We start from the raw sequence: 18441 nt of genomic DNA, 5'->3' as shown, positions 1-18441 counted from the left end.
GAGAGTCTCACTGAGACCAATCGTGACATTTTTAAAGAAGCCTGGAGGGCACTCAAAAAATCAGGACTATATGAAAAGGTCATCACTGTAAATGGGGTCACCTATGCATGGAAGAAATATTCCAGAAACTCTAAATCTGAAAAGCAAATTGTACTCTCAAAAAGTGATATCATTAGACTTGCTGCTAACTAAGACGTTCTTTTCAGACTTTTTTTCTATTGCTATTATTTTCTTTGTTATTCTGTTATTAATACTTTTTCGCATGCTTTATGATGGCCGCTAACGATTACAAAGCTCTTTTTGAATCCTCTGTATGCTATGTTTGCTCGCTGAACGTCAATAACAGTGGGGTTTTCTGTGAGATCTGTAACACCTGGCTTCATATCAAATGCATCAAGGTTACCACAAGGCATTATAACCAATTAGCTAATTCACCACTACCATACTTTTGTCAAAAATGCATTTCAAATACACTTCCTTTCTCAAACATCACCAATCATAACCTAAATACTCACGAGACGTTTAACTCTAACATTACTAAACTTAATTCCAACGTGTGTAAGGAATGCAATAATACCATTGGTCTTGATAAACACATTCATTGTAAACTGGGTAATCACTCCATTCACCTCAAGTGTCTTGGCACTAATTCTAAAAATCTTGAATTAAACCATAAAATCTGGTCTTGTAACGACTGTCTTAATTTTCCATTTCAATCCCTTGACTTTCCCTTTGAAGAATTTAAAACTGCTAACAAACTAACCAAATCAATTAAATTTGATAATAATTTTGAAGACTTTAATCATCTTCCTGTACTTAACATAAATCTAAATGAAGACTGTGAGGATAGCCTAATAAATTTAATTACTATGACATGAAGAACTTTTTATCATGTCGTCCGACTCAACTCACTTGTCGTCCGACTCAAACTCACTTGTCCGTCAACTCACTCAACTCACTTGCCGTCCGACTCAACTCACTTGTCGTCCGACTCAACTCACTTGTCGTCCGACTCAACTCGTCGACTCAATCGTCGTCTCACTCAAACTCACTTGTCGTCCGACTCAACTCACTTGTCGTCCTACTCACTTGACTCAACTACTTCGTCGTCCGACTCAACTCACTTGTCGTCCGACTCAACTCACTTGTCGTTCGACTCAACTCACTTGTCGTCCGACTCAACTCACTTGTCGTCCGACTCACTCACTTGTCACTGTCGTTCAACTCGACTCAACTCACTTGTCGTCGTCGATCGATTCGAATCAATTGTCGTCGACCAACTTCAAAACCGTCGTCCGACCAACTCAACCGTCATCGACCAACTTCAACCGTCGTCCGACCAACTTCAAAGTCCCGACCAACTCAACTGTCGTCCGACCAACTTCAACTGTCGTCCGACCAACTTTAACTGTCGTCCGACCAACTTCAACCGTCTTCTGACCAACTTCAACCGTCGTCCGACCAAGTCATCCAAATGGACGGTAAACCAGATTAAGTTAAAGCATTGTTGTTCTCGCTCATTGGCTATCAAGATGAAATCCTTGACATCATTCAAGACTTTGCTCCACCTCTAATCAAACAATCGACTGATGTCATGAAACGTTGCATCACTGACATCCAGGCGCTCCGCAAGAAGTACAGAGATAAAGATAGAGAGCTACGTTTCTTACTCCAAGACCATCAAGACTCTCTGGAAAACTACGAACAAAAATATGCCATGTCGGGTGGTATTCGATGCATCCATGACCACCAACTCTGGATTTTCGCTCAATGACCTTCTCGCCAAGGGAAGGGATAACATGAACCGTCTTGTTGACATCTTCGTGCGGTGGAGGTGTCACTCCGTGGTTTTCCACACAGATGTTCAAAAAATGTACAATTCAATCAAACTACATCCAAGCCACTGGGGTCTTCAGCGTTACCTTTGGCAAGATCAGCTCGACTCTACAAAGCCACCAGAAGAAAAAGTGATCAAAACCCTCATATATGGTATCAAATCAAGTGGCAATCAAGCAGAAAGAGGATTGAGGGAAACTGCACGACTGTTCAAAGAGGAGCATCCACAAATCCATCAAATAGTTTCCATCGATGTGTATGTCGAGGATTGCCTATCAGGAGCACCAACAGTCAACTTGGCCCACAAACTGGCAGACGATCTTGAAGTTGTCATCAGTCATGGTGGTTTCAGTCTAAAAGGGTTCACTTTCTCTGGACAAAGACCACAAGAATCACTATCAACAGTATCAGTGGCTGGACTTAGATGGTTCCCTCATGAAGACGAAGTCTCACTCGATGTACAACAGCTCAACTTTGCCAAGAAGTCACGAGGGCGAAAACCAACACTGCAATCTACAATCCCAAAGGATCTAACTCGACGTCAATGTGTTGCCAAAGTTGCAGAGTTATATGACATCACCGGACTTATCACTCCAATTGTAGCAACCATGAAGTTGGACCTCCACGATCTGGTCAAAAGAAAGATGGATTGGGATGACGTCCTTCCAGATAACCTCAGAAGTCTCTGGATCAATCATTTCGAGATGATGGATGAAATCAAGAAAGTCAGATTCAAACGTGCAATCATCCCAGACGATTGCCTTCATTGACTCCTGTTTGGAGTTTGCTCATCTCTGACCCCACACATTTTTCTCATCAATTCTTCAACTTGAACCAGTTTCACATCTCAATAGAATGTTAATACCATTTTGCCAATCATTTAATGTCCAAAGTTATGGGGATGTAGCGTTTTCTTCATGTCAAGCAAATGTCTCTGAAATCTTTAAGTTGGTTGGTTTGGTATTCGGAAGAGGTAATCCATGGATATCTTTGTAATCTTTGTATCTTCTATTGCATGAAATCAACAAAGATATTCGCAAACAAAAATTTATCTATCTTAAGAACAAATTTATCCTGTCGAAAAACAATATCAAGAAATTCTGGAAGAACATCAAGTCTTTTCTTGGTAAAGATAAAAAAAACCATTTTCCAAATTCCATGAATCTTCAAAATAAAGTCTACACAGGACTCATCAAATATCAGAAGGGTTCAATAAATACTTCTCTGAAGTGGCACCCAACCTTCTTAAAAAAATTTCCAAACATCATAATCTAAATTCTTATCTAAAAAAAATTAATTATAACAACTCCAGCTTCTTTTTTCGACCAACAAATGATTATGAGGGCTTACACACATTTGAATAATCTTAACTCAAAGAGGCCAAGGACATTTACAATTTCCCCATAAACATCATCAAAGGTACTGCTGATTTAATTTCCAATCCACTTGCAATACTAATCAACAAATCTCTGTCCACAGGTGTCTTCCCGGAACTTCTGAAACATGCAAAAGTTACACCTCTTTTCAAAAGTGGGAATAGACGGATATAAAAAACTACAGACGATATCAGTCCTTCCATTATTCGATAAGATCTTTGAGAAAATGTCCATGAGAGAATTACTGAATTTCTAGACAAGAACAAAATTTTATTTGATGGTCAATATGGGTTCCAGAAAGGTAAGTTTACCTCTTGTGCAATCCTACATCTCACAAATTTTATCTACAAATGCAGAAAAAAAAAAACAAAGAGACTGGTTGTGCAATCTTCCTCGATCTGGCAAAAGCCTTTGATACAGTTAATCATGCAATACTGCTAAAAAAAATCGAAAAAATTGGAATAAGGGGTCCTGTTCTATCATGGTTTCGAGTTATCTTGCAAACAGAAAACAAAGCGTTTACTGCAACGACGCTAATTCAACACCCTTACCCATGTCTCACGGGGTCCCCCAAGGTTCAGTGCTTGGTCCCCTTCTTTTCTTGATTTATATTAATGACCTGTCATTGAATTCATCATTCTCCCAGACGTTGTTTGCTGACGATACGTGTCTTTTTATGAGTCATAAAAACCCTGAAGCTCTTCAAAATCTTATTAATGTTGAGGTTGGCAAGATTTCAGACTGGCTAGGAGCTAATCAACTTACTCTAAATATCTCTAAATCCAACTATATGATCTTCAGTGAGCACAAACAAACTAATTTCAACATTTCTATTTCAGGTCAGACTCTGAACCATGTCAATGAAGCTAAATACCTTGGAGTAGTCATTGATCATAAACTGAGCTGGAGAGAACATCTCAAGAGACTGCACACAAGAATTAAGCAGAATATAGGTATTCTACACAAAGTTGGCTGGTTTCTTCCTAGAAAGAATATGATATCTCTTTTTCTCATACATAAATTCCTAAACAATCATCTTCCATCTTCATTGATTTGTCTCTTCCAAAGATCTCAAACTGGCAATATGATCGCTAGGAAAAATTCTAAAAACAATGTTGGTACTATTCATTTTGACCAAGCTCTCTGTCCGCTAATGTTCCATGGGCCTCAGTTCTGGAAGCATAGGAATTGTTATAAATTAGCTGAGTACTCTTCTACAGCTTTCTCTACTCATTTGAAGAAAGATTTGAAAAATGAGTAAATAATCTCTTATATTTCTAGACATTTTTTGATTTATATAGACATTTTTGATTTATATATAATTTTAATTGACACCTTGTGGTTGTTGAACCTTGTGGAGCTTATCCACATAACATATAGTATTTCTAAATTCACATTTTATTGGTGAAATGCTTTTTTTTTTCTCTTAGTTGTTTCATGGGACAATCTATATAGTCCTTCTTCCCTGTTTATATTTTGTTTTTAATAGTAAACTGTAAAATAACGTATATAGTATGTTTTTCCTTGTAACCTATATTCCATAATAGGTTATTTTTACTGTGAATAGCTTTGAAATCCTCTTATAGGATATTTTTATTCATGGAATTGTATCTTTTAGATCATTTTTAACTGTTATAAAAAGATATTGAAATTGAAATTGAAATTGAAATCAATAATGAAAAACTCTTGAAATTACTGATGATTACAGTTGAAGTGTTAGCCTCACATTTCATGTAATTATTGGTCGCCAATTAGATGAAAATTGTATGTTTTTTGTTCGTCAGAGAAGAGTTATAACTTTTAAAAAGCCAAGAGTGAATTTTCGTCCATCTTGTATTTTGATCTGTATTATTCGTGTCTTGATTACTCAAAAACATGTGCGTAACATCAAGGTAAATCCGTATGATTTTGTCTGAATAACTAAAGCAAATGAAAACAAAAACAAACAATGTGGTGGCGGATTGCCGCCCCCTTTAAGGGCGCAAAAAGGGCGTAAGTAGCCAAGGATCGGAGAAATGCCTTTTTAACTAATATTTCCCCTTATAGCGGGGAAATATTCAATAATATTTCCCCTTATAGCGGGGANGTCTTTGATCCAACCTATTGATATAAGTTGTTTTGGTTCAAGCATGTTGTACTAAAATGGTCAAAACACTATCTTAAGGGAACTTATTTTTTTTATGGGGACTAATTTTCGCCGGAACTAACTGTTGCGTTTTTTGGTGTCTACCGCGCAAATTAGTTCTGCGAAATGTAATTTTAGCTAAAAATCCTCAAAAACTTGGGGAATATGAAAGAATTAGTGTCAACTGCGAAAATTAGTTCCGCATAATGTACCAATCCGCGAAAATTAGTTCCCTTACGGTAAGTGTTAAGCTTTGTTTGGCTTGTGGATGTACCGAATGGCAGAACCTGCTCGCTCCTCAACAAAGCTTTAAATGAATTAGTTATTAAAATTCGGTGCTTTTTTATTTGAAGTACAGCGTTATTTAAATACCGGTGAACACAATTCTCGAAAGACTTTCCTGTAACTGTTTATATCCCCTTTTATATAGCATTTGGGGCCATTCAAAAAGTACGTTCGTCGCCGAGGGGGGTAGGGGGTCAGCAAAAAAGCGAACGAAAACGAACGAGGGGGGAGGGGGGGTCAAGTCGATCTGTGTACGTTCGCTTTGGGGGGGGGGGTGCTTGTCACAAGCGTGACTTTTAACTTAGTCTATGAAAAATCTTTTTCTATCTATCTCCTAATTACATTTTTTCTTTGAATCGATAACCAAAGATAATTTTTTATGTATTTGTGATTGTTGTAAGAATTAGGGTGAAATCGGAAATCGGGGGGGGGGGGGGGGTAACAATTTTGAGAAAAACGAACGTAACAAAGGGGGGGGGGGGTACTTTCAAAACGAACGCTGACGAACAAGGGGGGAGGGGGTCTGAAAATAGGGAAATTTGGACGAACGTACTTTTTGAATGGCCCCTTTTCTCCCTTTAAAGGATTATCAGTTGATTTTTTATATTTGGCTTAGAGATACTTTTATGGTCCAGAGAGACACTTCTAAACTTTTGACCCAATTTTTTACGAAAACTGAGATATTTGACTTTGAAATCTCTAAAAATGAGCCTTTACAAAGTCTTTACGTCGAATTTCTATTGTTTTCAAGTAAAAATTTAAAAATTCAAAGTGGAATATCTCAGCTTTGGAAAATAATTGGGTCAAAAACTTTGGAGGTGTTTCTTAGGACCATAAAAGACATCCCTAAGCCAAATATAAAAAATTATCTGATAATCACTTTAAATTCAATGTAAGAGAAACTCTTACTCTCGGGTACCTAATAGCCGCCCCCCCCCCCCCGCTAATTAATTTTTCGAAAATTTTCCACCCAGGACGTTCTTATTCCAACCCCCCCGCTTATTGATCTTTGGGAAAATGTTTTTGAAAGTTCCCTCTTTTGTCCTAATTCTGCTGTATTAACCTCCTTTTCAAAAGTTTTCCACCCAGGACATTTTTTTTTATTCCAACCCCCCCCCGCTTATTAATATTTGAGATTTTTTCCAACCCCCCCCCCCCCCCCCCCCCGCTTATTCCAAACCCCCCGGCTATTACGTACCCGAGAGTATGTAACCAGTGCAGTGGAATAAGAAGTTTGAATGATTTGATGTTATAAAGCAACGGACATCCAGGGGATCCTACAAATTCCAAAAGGTTTACATATCCATGGGACAACTTCTCTCTACTGGGTAATTTTTGTTAGTAAGTAGTATTCTTACTCTAATATTACTAGTAGAGGGCATTTTGTAAAATCGCTCGATTGTTTTGTTAGAAGCACTTGTTATACATTTTTGGAAACTTCAACCTTAGAGAAATCGAAATTACGATGTTTCCAATTTTTTTTCGGACACTTCATGGTGTGATTTTCGGACTAATCGCCCGATGGGTTATTTTTTCTTATTTGGCACGCCCTCTAGTCCAGGCAATATGGGGCATGAGGTACCACCTTGACGGTGAAAAAGGTTTGAAACTGTTTTTGGGTTCAAACATATCTATATTTTGAGAATCGCGATGGTTTTCAGGCTAACCAGGGGGCAATAACTTTTCAGAGGGGGTGTTTCGAGGGTACGTGGCAATCGTTTTTGGAGCCGATTTGCCTGGGGTAGGGTACTGCATTTCAAGATATCTCATGAACTACATATCAAAACCTATTAAAACTTTGCATGGTTTTAGATAAAGCATTAAAGATTGCGTGTGAAAAATTTCAAGATGGTAGCACGAATAATGTGTATTTTACAGACCCGAATATCAAAATTTTGTGAAAAAATCTAATTTACAGAAGAAATAAAACTTTTAAATTTTACACAGGGCCAAATTCTTCCATGAAATAGATGTTAATGCCTTCATTGCTCGTAGTCGGTATAGTTGCAGCATTGTGGAAAGTTTTATGGATTTTAGACGACTATTTTTTTATTTACAGTCCATTTATTTTGAAAAGTTCGGTCAAAACTGCCCCAAAATACAAGAACAAATCTTGACGTTTTTCTTTATAGCTCAGCAAAAAGCCAAGTAAACCTCATTAAAATTTCACAGATGTTAGTTTTTAAGGCCAGGAATATTCAAGTAAGTTTTGAGATGGTGGGATGAAAAATGTGTATTTTACAGACCAGAATATTTCGAATTTTTCATAAGAATTAAGATCTCTCTTTACTTTTGACACCTCAAACGTTGTCTGAGACTCATATTTTCAATCAATTGAAGCATTTTTGTTGATAATATCTATAACTATATATACATTCTTAGTTTAGAAGTCTGACTTAACAGTTGTTAAGTGCTTTTGGTATTTTACAGACCACTTTTCTGGCTACTTTTGATTTAAATAAAATTAAATGAATTTGAAATATCTCACTTGTCATCAAGTCATGTAAATCAAAGTTGAAACGCTTTTAAAGTTGTCATGTGTCGAAAATGCGTTTCTGTTTATTTTGAATTAGATGAAATTGGAAAAATGTAATAATTTATAGACCAGAAAATATACGGCATTTTCCATCAATAAAACTTTAAATAGTGAAATGATAATCGTAAGCATGACATCATCAAGCTTACCAAAAATACATATCCCGAGCAGTACTAGTATGCTCGTACCCTAAAGCACTATATATTTTTGGCAAGCAAATTTAGGCTAAAAGCGCTCGCTATCTCTAAAACTCGTCCTCTCGAAACTTTGCTATCTGGATCTTAATCTTGATTCCTTGAGGTGTTTTTCACTGTTACAAAAAATATGCCAAAAATAATGTAAAAAACAAACAGTAGAGTGTATCTGGAAAAAAGGGGAACAGATTGGTACAAAAAAATCCTCAGGATCTGTTGCTTCGACGGATTTTTCTAATAGAAAAATCGACAATAAACGTTAGTGTTATGAATTCTGAGGATTTGTTAATCTACTATCCTCCGGATACACTGTAGGATAGATATGACCAATAATATCATTATTCACTCAATTTTGTAAATTTTCAGTAACCTTTTTTCGATTCAAAAGACCTACGGCGATCCTTTGTGCTTGTCTCGTTATGTCAATATTTATACCGTGCACGTGAATCATCTAAAACATCTCTTTTAGGCTTGAGAAATACAATCTTAAGTTTAAACTTACCAAGAATAATGTTGCGCTATCAATATTGGTACTCGCTATTATTTTTACAGGGAAACAAGAGACAATCGTCTTCAATGCAAGTTGAATGGTTTTAAAGAACCAAAATTGAATATCATTTTAGATTTGATCAATAGAAGATCCCTGTCTCAACGACCCATTGAATCTGTGGGAATAAGGTTAAGAAAAGTATCCAATGGGATTGACAATCTCTTCCTTTTAAGGGGTATTTTAAGACTTGGTGGCTATGGTTAGCTTAGTGGTTGTTAGCTCAGTTGGTTTGGTGTGTATGGGTGAGTCATAGTACAGGTTAACGCCTTGACCGCTACTACCGAATTCTCCTCATCGCTCGCCTGGGAAGATAATGATTTAGAAAAAAGCACATCTCAACGTTGTCTCAAGGAGTTCGGCGATCAGATACATAGTAGTCATCAGTTAATGTGATTCAGCAATGTAGGTCTAAGGTGGTCGTATAAAAGTTGGAGGTAGCCTTTACACAGTTTAGCGTAAGCAACATCCCATCCCGTCCTGGTTAAATTGATTCGAATAAAAAGACCTGAGTGAGAATCAACCGCATAATCTAGCGTAGACTGGAGCTACTTTCTTCTTTATATATTTATGCTAAAAATTGAAAACCTTTTAAAAACCAGCATAAAAAGCTTTTTTCGACAAGTTTCCAGATAAATTTCTCGTATCAGATCGCCATTTCAACCCTCTAATCTAAAGTGATGTTGGGAATGTGATCTTTCGTACAACTTAGTGGATCAACCAGGGTCTGTTTGGAGATAACCAATAAATGCAAAAAAATTTCTCATCGGATGCAGTATAAGGCCCCAAGTACAAATTTTACTGATCTTTCTGGGTTACGGATACCACCATACTCTCTTTAAGTTGATACAGCAAAATCTTCATTAGTAGTGTCTTAAAGATATCGACGAAAAACTGTATTACTTTAGAACTAGGAAAAGGTTTTAAAGCCTAGAAAGAAATGTCAAACGCGCCGATACCGATGGCTTTGATCTGGAATTTAGATTAGGTACTGTACGCCACCTTGAATGTTGCATGTATCCTACTAATCTAGGTTGTCCTACTAGTACTAATACAAGCTTAATAGTTATCAAGATTATTAAACTTAAAGGTTTTCTTTTTAAAATAAGAGTGATATCGTTTGCTTACTCATCAATTTTAATTCACAAGCTTTCTCCCATTGGATTGACACGTATGCGGAGCAAGATTGGTCAGAAAGAGGAATAGAAAAACATTCTTTGTTTATATCAGCATAATAGAACAATAGGCAGACACTGTCCCGTTATGAAATATGTGTCTGATATGAAATGGGAACACTTGTGTTAAAATAAAACCTTTAAAGTTTGAGTCGTTATTAAGACTTTCGGCTAAAATGTAAACACATGACTGGTCAGTCTGGATTTGAGTCGCCATTTAATATCTTCAGCTACTTTTATTTTCAAAAAGCCTTAAATCGCTTAAATAGAGCTTTTTAAAGGGGAACGGCACTAATTTTAAAGAATTAAAATTCATGAAGCTTCACATTAAAAAATCACATCCCAAAAAAATCTCTTCACAAAACTTTCTCTTTTTTTCTAAAAGTCATAACAATCTCTGCGTTTATTAAGCTTTGAAAAGACCCACTTTTGTACATTCAGGAAACTAGGTCGAGCGCAGAATTTTACGTCATAAAAGGCAAAAGGCAGATTAAACAAATGTTATAATGAGATGATAAGCAAAACGGCTCTCTCATCTCTCGTTTTACAGTAGAAGGATTTTACGATTTTAAGAGAGAAGAAAAATCATTTTGTGAAGAATTTAATTGTAGAAGCAGTAAAAGTAAAATGGTTTCAAGTTGCGGTGCTTATGGTTGTACCAACCGTGGTGAGGAGAAAGCAAAGGAAAAGAAGAAGCAACACGAAAAGAATGACGACAAGACTCAAAGTGAACCAAAAAACGACGCAACCAAACAAATAAAGAAAACCCTCAGTTTTCACTCTCTTCCTAAGAATGCAAGCCTTCGAGAGCAATGGGAACGAAATATACGAAGGGAAGGAAAATTACCAAAGAGTCTTGTGCTTTGTTCAGAACATTTTGAGAGCTCCTGTTTCGAACGAGACCTCCAGGTAAATGCTTGTTTTTTCTCTTTCCTTATCCCAATGGGATCCTTCTCTCTTAATAGCCGTAGCTAGCCCGCATTTGTGAGAAATCCCCCACAGCTGAAATATCTTTAGCACCCCTGTCTCAGTGCCTTGGTGTAGTGTTTTCACTCACTTGGGATAGTATCCACTAAATTCTGGCTCAATAAGGTCACTTGGATGGTTTGGATTAGACTTATAAGATTTTGAGCACATATGAAACAGGGGTGTTAACAACAACTTTGGCTTAATTTGCTTTTTTACTTTTACAGGCTGAACTTATGGGAATACCATCGAAACGAAAATTGAAGGAAGATGCAGTGCCAACCATTTTTTGCTTCTCGAAAGAACCTAAGTCAAGGCCAATGTCAAAAGCAAGGTCTGAGCGCGCAAATAAACGACAATTTATTGAAAAAGTTTAAAAGTTTACGAAGAGAGAAATGTCGAGCCAACCAGCACCGAAAATATCGAACCTGTTTCAAAGGCACCTGTCATGGTAGACAAGTCCATATCAGCTGGGACACACCCTTCAAAAAAGTGACATCTCGGGGAACACAATACCATGACCAACCCAATCACTCACAGGATAAAGAGAGAACTCATAACATTGATTTCCCAGGACCATTGAAAGTGAAATTTGAGAAGAAAAAGACAGACACAAAGGTAAAAGAGACAAATACAGAAATAACATTTCCACCTGATGTGATGGTCACGTTTAAAATTGAAAGTAGTGATGACAAGGAACCGATGGACGTAATCGATAGTAGCTCTGATGAAGAAGAGGACGACCCATCAGATCTGACATTCGAACCCGATCCCACAGACAGTGATTCAGATAGTGATGTAGAGAGTGAGGAGTCGATCGGCTTGCCCAACAAAGACACAAAGTTCATCGTTTACTGGTCTTGTCTAGCACAACTTCTTTCATTTTGTTTCTCTATGCCACCAAATTGCCTCGATAACGAAATGTGTCACCCGAGGAACTAAGATAATCGTTACAAAGCTTTGTGTGAATAATCACGAAACCAAATGGGAGTCACAACCAGATGTGAGAGGAATGGCTGAAGGGAACATTCTTATGGCAGCATCAGTTCTCTGTTCAGGTGCTACTTATCGTCGAATAAGTGAGATGATGGGAATCGCCAAGGTAGCCTTTATTAGTGAGAGATCGTTTTACAAAATGCAGAAAGCTTATCTCCTACCTGCTATTCATCACGTCTACACTACATTCAGAGAAATAATCATCGCTGAGATTATTGAGAACGGTCCGATTCACGTTAACGGAGATGGAAGATGCGATTCTCCCGGCTACAGCGCTAAGTACGGTACTTACACGATAATGAACTCTGCTGATGGTCAAATTGTAGACTTTAACGTTTCACATTGCCGTATAGCAGGAAATTCCAATCGAATGGAGCTTTTTGGACTTAAAGATTTACTGAGACGCCTCAAAGAGTACGGAATCAAAATTCTAAGCCTCACTACTGACCGCCATACACAAGTAAGAAAGTTCATGAGAACAGAATGTAAAGACATTCCTCACCAATTCGACATTTGGCATTTTTGTAAGAGCATAAAAAAACGGCTGATGAAAGCAGCTAAAGCTAAGAAAAATGCCGAGTTGTTGTTGTGGGTAAAATCGATTATCAACCATTTTTGGTGGTGTTGTAAAACGTGCGGTGGAAATGTTGAAATCTTAAAGGAAAAGTGGCTCAGTATTCTGGAGCACATCACCAATAAACATACGTTCAAAGGAAACAAGCATTATAAATCATGTGAGCATGGGAAACGCCTTGGACGTAAATGGCTGAAAAAAGATTCGTCAGCATTTGTTGCACTCAAGAAAATTGTTGCTGATCCTAAACTTTTAAAAGATTTTCCATATCTTACCGAATTTAACCACACAGGAAATTTAGAAGTATTTCATTCCTTGTATAATAAATATTGTCCGAAACGTCTGCACTTTTCATACGAGGTTATGGTTGCTCGATCACAACTTGCAGTTTTAGATCATAATTCATCTGTTGGTCTACAGCAAGCTGAAACCAAATCTGGCAAAAAACGTAACAAGATCACATTCACTCGTATCACTCAAAGTTGGGTATCTAAACCAATCAAAGAAGCGAAGGACAAAAGCTACATAAGCAACATTCTCGAAGAGGTTTTTTATCTACGGGAAACTCGTGAGAAATACCCTCTCCCAAACCTGCCTAAGCCACCAAAAAATATCGCTACAGAACCTAAACCAGATAAGGAGGAAGTTGTCAGAAAAAGCAGGTCTAGATTTTGTTAAAATTTGTACATTTTTTTCATAGTTGTATCTTCAGTATTTTTAATATATATGTATGGTGTATAATATTACTCAATAACGTAAACCACTCTTTCTTAATTGTTTATCAAAGAAGTTCCTCTTTTGCCGTTTATGACGTAGTAGTTCCAGTTTCATTTCTCTCTTTTTGAACGCGCTATAGAAAAAAGAGCTTTAAACAAGGATATTTGAGTACTGATTTTTTTTTTCTCAGAAAAGGATTTTAACTGTCTAGATTGATGAAAATAAATCTTATATAGCCATTAGAAGCCAAGATATCAGTTTTGAAAATCGGGCGCCGTTCCTTTTATGTTTTCTCTTCCATCATCGCATATATTTTTATCAATCTTCACCTAGCGACCCATTGATTTTCTTTATCAAAAAAGAGAAATGAAATTTCTTGGTCATTATTATCAAAGCAGCCAGAAAAGTGGTCTGTAAAATACCAAAGGCACTTAACTTCTGTTAAGTCAGACTTCTAAACTAAGAATGTATATATAGTTATAGATATTAATCAACAAAAATGCTTCAATTGATTGAAAATATAAGTCTCAGACAACGTTTGAGGTGTCAAAACTAAAGAGAGATCTTAATTTTTATGAACAATTTGAAATATTCTGGTCTGTAAAATACACATTTTTCATCCCACCATCTCGAAACTTCACTTGAATGTGTTCCTGGCCTTAACTTAAAAACTAACATCTGTTAACTCTTACAATTCGAAAATTGCACTCGTGATTTTTTTGTTTCGAATTTTGGGTCAAGTTGAACATTTACAAGAATTTTTGTCATTGGATTGGTCGTTAACTATTCAAACAAAAACTTTTATTATATTTTTCTAAAGAACGCGTCATCTCTATTGTTTTGAATAACCAATTATGTGACCATCTTGTAAAAACTTCAATACAACTGCGAATTTTCCTCGTCCTTTCGGACTCGGAAAATTAATAACAAAAAAAATCACTCGAGCAATTATATTCGAATTGCACTCGTTATCATGTGATTACATATACAAATATGAAGGTCTCAGGCAAAAATCATAGGGTCAAAAATTTATGAAAATTTTAGCTTGAGAAAACGGGGACCTGTTGTATATTTTTGGAAAGCTCTCAAAAAATTAAGATTAGAGGTATATTGCAAGTATAGGTGATTTCTGTACCTAACTCGAGATATTAACCCTTGAAAACCGTGTTTTTCAGCCAGAAACAGCTGTTTTGTCCAGTTTTTTGCGCTTTTTGAAGCTCAATAATATCTCGAGTTAGGTACAGAAATCACCTATAATATTAATATTCGCTAGATATCACTCACTTCTCAATACACGGGTTGCAAAATTATAACAATGCAGTCAAAGCATGTGATTACTCGGAAAGGTTCACGTGATCTTATTCCCATGTTACGTGCTTTACAACTTACAGTTGATAACTTTGTCAGTCTCAATAAATTCGAACCAATCAGAAATAAATGTCATGTAACATAAAAATTTCGAGTAAAAGCTATCTATCCCACAACACAGAAATCCTGAAAGCAGACGGGTAATCTATATCAATCTAATTACCAGTAGTAGGTTTGTCAAAAAAAAAAGTCAGTGCTGCTTAAGGAAGAGCTGAGAAAGTGTTCTGGGAGCAGATTGGGCTGCTTGACAATGAGTAGAGAGGGATTGCTGGAGCATAGAAGGTGTAATCAGAACAATGTTTTGAAGAAAAGAAGATGGGGATTGAACCAAGGTGTCATGGAAATGTCAGACGTGTATGCTAGATAAATCATAACATGGGGCTTGGGCCATTAGAACAAACTTTGAAAAGATGAAGATCCTATTTTTGTGTTGGAGTGGAGACAAAGTCATGTGGCTGTCTAGGCTTTTTGAATGACCGTAATGGAATAGAGTTGTAGACAGTTGTCAAGGCGAGAAGAAGTATTTAGGACTTCCCCTAGAGTTAGGTGTGCCGGCAGGGGTAATCACTCTTTGCTTTTCTAGAACCATTAAGTCTTCAGACTTTAATTTGCAACCTGTGTATTGAAACCCCGGTTCTGGACTACCATTCGAAAATATTTTAAATTTTAATGTGATATGTTTTTAAAAACGCGACCCTCTCTCTAGATATCACGCCTTTTTAATACTAAAAGTCTATTCACGATAAGTGTGCACTCTTTTTTCTTTTACCTACAACTTTTGAAGGAATTCTTAAATCTTTATAAATTTGGTATCGTTGGAGAGATATTTGTGAGTGGAACAATTTGAAATCAAAAAGTCTTTAAAAAAATTCTAAAAACGAAGATGAAAATGAAGAAGAAAAAAATGAAGATCTTGTAGAGAAGTGCTATAACTTTCATTTTCATTGGAGAGATTCTTTGATCTTAGGAGGTCATCATTGTGAAAAAATTTAGCTAAAATAATTATTCAAGATAAAGTTATGATACAAAGTTTATAAGTGATTAACCCCCAAAAACAGTAGCCTAGAAATTAGCAGAAAACAGGAGAAAACAGCGTTTTTAGACGTCAATCAGCTTATAACTTTGTTTGATATCTTTTGACTGAATGATTATTTTTGAGAATTTTTTTCACAGTGATGACGTTCGATGATCAAGGATTCACTTAAGTGAAAATGATGGTTATAGCACTTTTCTACAAGATCTTCATTTTTTTCTTCTTCATTTTCATCTTCATTTTTAGAATGTTTTAAAAGACTTTTTGATTTTAAATTGTTCCACTCACAAATATCTCTCCAACGATACCAAATTTATGAAGATTAAAGAATTCCTTCAAAAGTTATAGGTAAAAGAAAAAAGAGTGCACACTTATCGTGAATAGACTTTTTTTTTTTAAGTGAATGGGCGAATGGACTATTCTTTGAATTGACTAAAAGCCGCCTAAAGCAAGTTTGAGACATATTTGGAATCTGGAACTTTGTAATATACTAGTATTGTTTATTTTTGAAAAACAACCCCTCTGTTTATGTTGTTCGGATAAGTATACACGTTGTTTTTTTATAAGAACATCCAAAATTCTAGAAGCCTTCGGATGATCTTAACTTTCTGAGTTTTAAGCCTAAAAATGTTCTTAACATGTTCTTATCTTTACCATTTTTTGAGTATTTTTGTCCATTTTACTAAGAAATCGGCTGTTTTAGAGTCTGCGAAGCCTTAACATGTTCTTAGTATTTTGGCCTTATGTTCTTATATTCTTTGCTCTTATAAAAAAACGTATAATAAATATCTCAATTCTCAATGTATTTTTTTCCTGCAATTATAACAGTCACACTGTGGTTTGATTCTGACAAAATAAAGTCAAGGATTTCTTAAGGGCTCTGACCATAGTGAATTTTTCATAATTGCCGTGTTTAAAATGTGTTTTCTGACTGATGTAGCCAACAAAACTATGGCATGTTATACATTTTCTGTTAGACAAACTATTCCTGAATCTGAAAATTCAAATGTTGCATTGAAAAANAAAACTCATATCTCTGCTCCAGACATAAACTTGTAGAATGGGTAAACTAAACATTCATCGGAAATCTCAGAAATCACAGTTTTAATGATACACTCAACAGATTATTGTACACAAAATTTCATATACTGTATGCAGGTTCTATAACTAGACTCAACAGGAATTTGATTGATGGTGAGATGGTGGATTTGATGGATTTTTTATACAATATCATAGCTTTTTTATCTTTGTGCTTTGAAATGAAACATGTTAAATAAATATTTATGTTATGTATATTTGTTGGTTTGCCATTTTGTGTATCCTTGTAGCGTCAAGTTGGTAAAATGATTAGATTACGAAGATTTTATGGTCATCTTTCCTCACATGTAATTTGAAGCTTTTTACAACCTATTAAAGATGACTTTTAATTATAAGGAATACCAGGAAATATGAACTTCCAGTTATGGGAATTAGCAAATGTCACATAGTTCCAATTTGGGAAATTTGACATTTCCATCCTCAAGAAATCCCAAAAAAATGATTAAAACAAAAAAATATAGGAAATTGACATTTCAAAGTCTGGGAATGCGTTTCCAAATTTGGGAAATTTGACATTTCCATTCCTCAAAAATCCAAAAAGATGAATTTTAAAACATAAAAAAGATCAAGAAATTTGACATTTCAAAGTCTGGGAATTTAGCGAATGTCACATAGTGGCGTTTCCAAATTTTGAGAATTTGACATTTCCATACCTTCGGAAATACCAAAAAAAGTGAGATTTCCAGACATTTTTAGGTCTTTTTTGGTATTTCCAATGAACTGGAAATTTCGGTTTTCACCCAGTGTGTAGGTCTAAGGTGGTCGTATAAAAGTTGGAAGTAGCCATTAGACAGTTTAGCGTAAGCAACATCCCATCCCGTCCTGGTTAAATTGATTCGAATAAAAAGACCTGAGTGAGAATCAACCGCATAACCTAGCGTAGACTGGAGCTACTTTCTTCTTTAGATTTTTATGCTAAAAATTGAAAACCTTTTAAAAACCAGCACCAAAAAAAGGTTTTTTAGACAAGTTCCCAGATAAATCTCTCATATCAGATCGCCATTTCAACCCTCTAATCTAAAGTGATGTTGCGAATGTGATCTCGCGTACAACTTAGTGGATCAACCAGGGTCTGTTCGGAGATAACCGATAAATGCAAAAAAAAAATTATATCTGATGTAGTATAAGGCCCCAAGTAAAAATTTTACTGATCTTTCTGGGTTACGGATACCACCATACTCTCTTTAAGTTGATACAGCAAAATCTTCATTAGCAGTGTCTTAAAGATATCGATGAAAAACTGTATTACTTTAGAACTAGGAAAAGGTTTGAAAGCCTAGAAAGTAATGTCAAGCTTGACTTAACGTGCCGATACCGATGGCTTTGATCTGTAATTTAGATTAGGTACTGTACGCCACCTTGAATGTTGCATGTATCCTACTAATCTAAGCTGTCCTACTAGTACTAATGCAAGCTTAATTGTTATCAAGATTATTAAACTTAAAGGTTTTCTTTTTAAATAAGAGTGATATCGTTTACTTACTCATCAATTTTAATTCACAAGCTTTCTCCCATTGGATTGACACGTATGTGGAGTAAGATTGGTCAGTAAGAGGAATAGAAAAACATTGTTTGCTTATATCAGCATAATAGAACAATAGGCAGACCCTGTCCC

General features: G+C 36.0%; 3 protein-coding genes across 3 annotated transcripts; all 3 read left to right on the top strand.

The window, feature by feature from the left end:
• Positions 1–891: 891 nt before the first annotated feature.
• On the top strand, positions 892–1440 carry LOC136815097 (uncharacterized). Its single transcript, XM_067071537.1, has one exon. The coding sequence runs from the start codon at positions 892–894 to the stop codon at positions 1438–1440; it is 549 nt and encodes a 182-aa protein (XP_066927638.1).
• Positions 1441–1712: 272 nt separating this feature from the next.
• On the top strand, positions 1713–2606 carry LOC136815096 (uncharacterized). Its single transcript, XM_067071534.1, has one exon. It carries the CDS (start codon positions 1713–1715, stop codon positions 2604–2606), a length of 894 nt encoding a protein of 297 aa, XP_066927635.1.
• Positions 2607–12052: 9446 nt separating this feature from the next.
• LOC136815095 (uncharacterized) lies at positions 12053–13288 on the top strand. The gene has a single exon (XM_067071533.1). The coding sequence runs from the start codon at positions 12053–12055 to the stop codon at positions 13286–13288; it is 1236 nt and encodes a 411-aa protein (XP_066927634.1).
• Positions 13289–18441: the final 5153 nt, after the last annotated feature.

Source organism: Clytia hemisphaerica, unplaced genomic scaffold, assembly GCF_902728285.1.
Source record: "Clytia hemisphaerica strain Z4C2 unplaced genomic scaffold, Clytia hemisphaerica genome assembly, whole genome shotgun sequence".
Taxonomy (NCBI): Eukaryota; Metazoa; Cnidaria; class Hydrozoa; order Leptothecata; family Clytiidae; genus Clytia; species Clytia hemisphaerica.
Note: the sequence above shows the minus strand (reverse complement) of the source record. Positions and strands in the feature narration are given on the sequence as shown.

Excerpts from the sequence above, each read along its gene's own strand:
- LOC136815097 (XM_067071537.1), top strand. The coding sequence starts at position 892 with ATGTCGTCCGACTCAACTCACTTGTCGTCCGACTCAAACTCACTTGTC.
- LOC136815096 (XM_067071534.1), top strand. The coding sequence starts at position 1,713 with ATGCCATGTCGGGTGGTATTCGATGCATCCATGACCACCAACTCTGGA.
- LOC136815095 (XM_067071533.1), top strand. The coding sequence starts at position 12,053 with ATGGCTGAAGGGAACATTCTTATGGCAGCATCAGTTCTCTGTTCAGGT.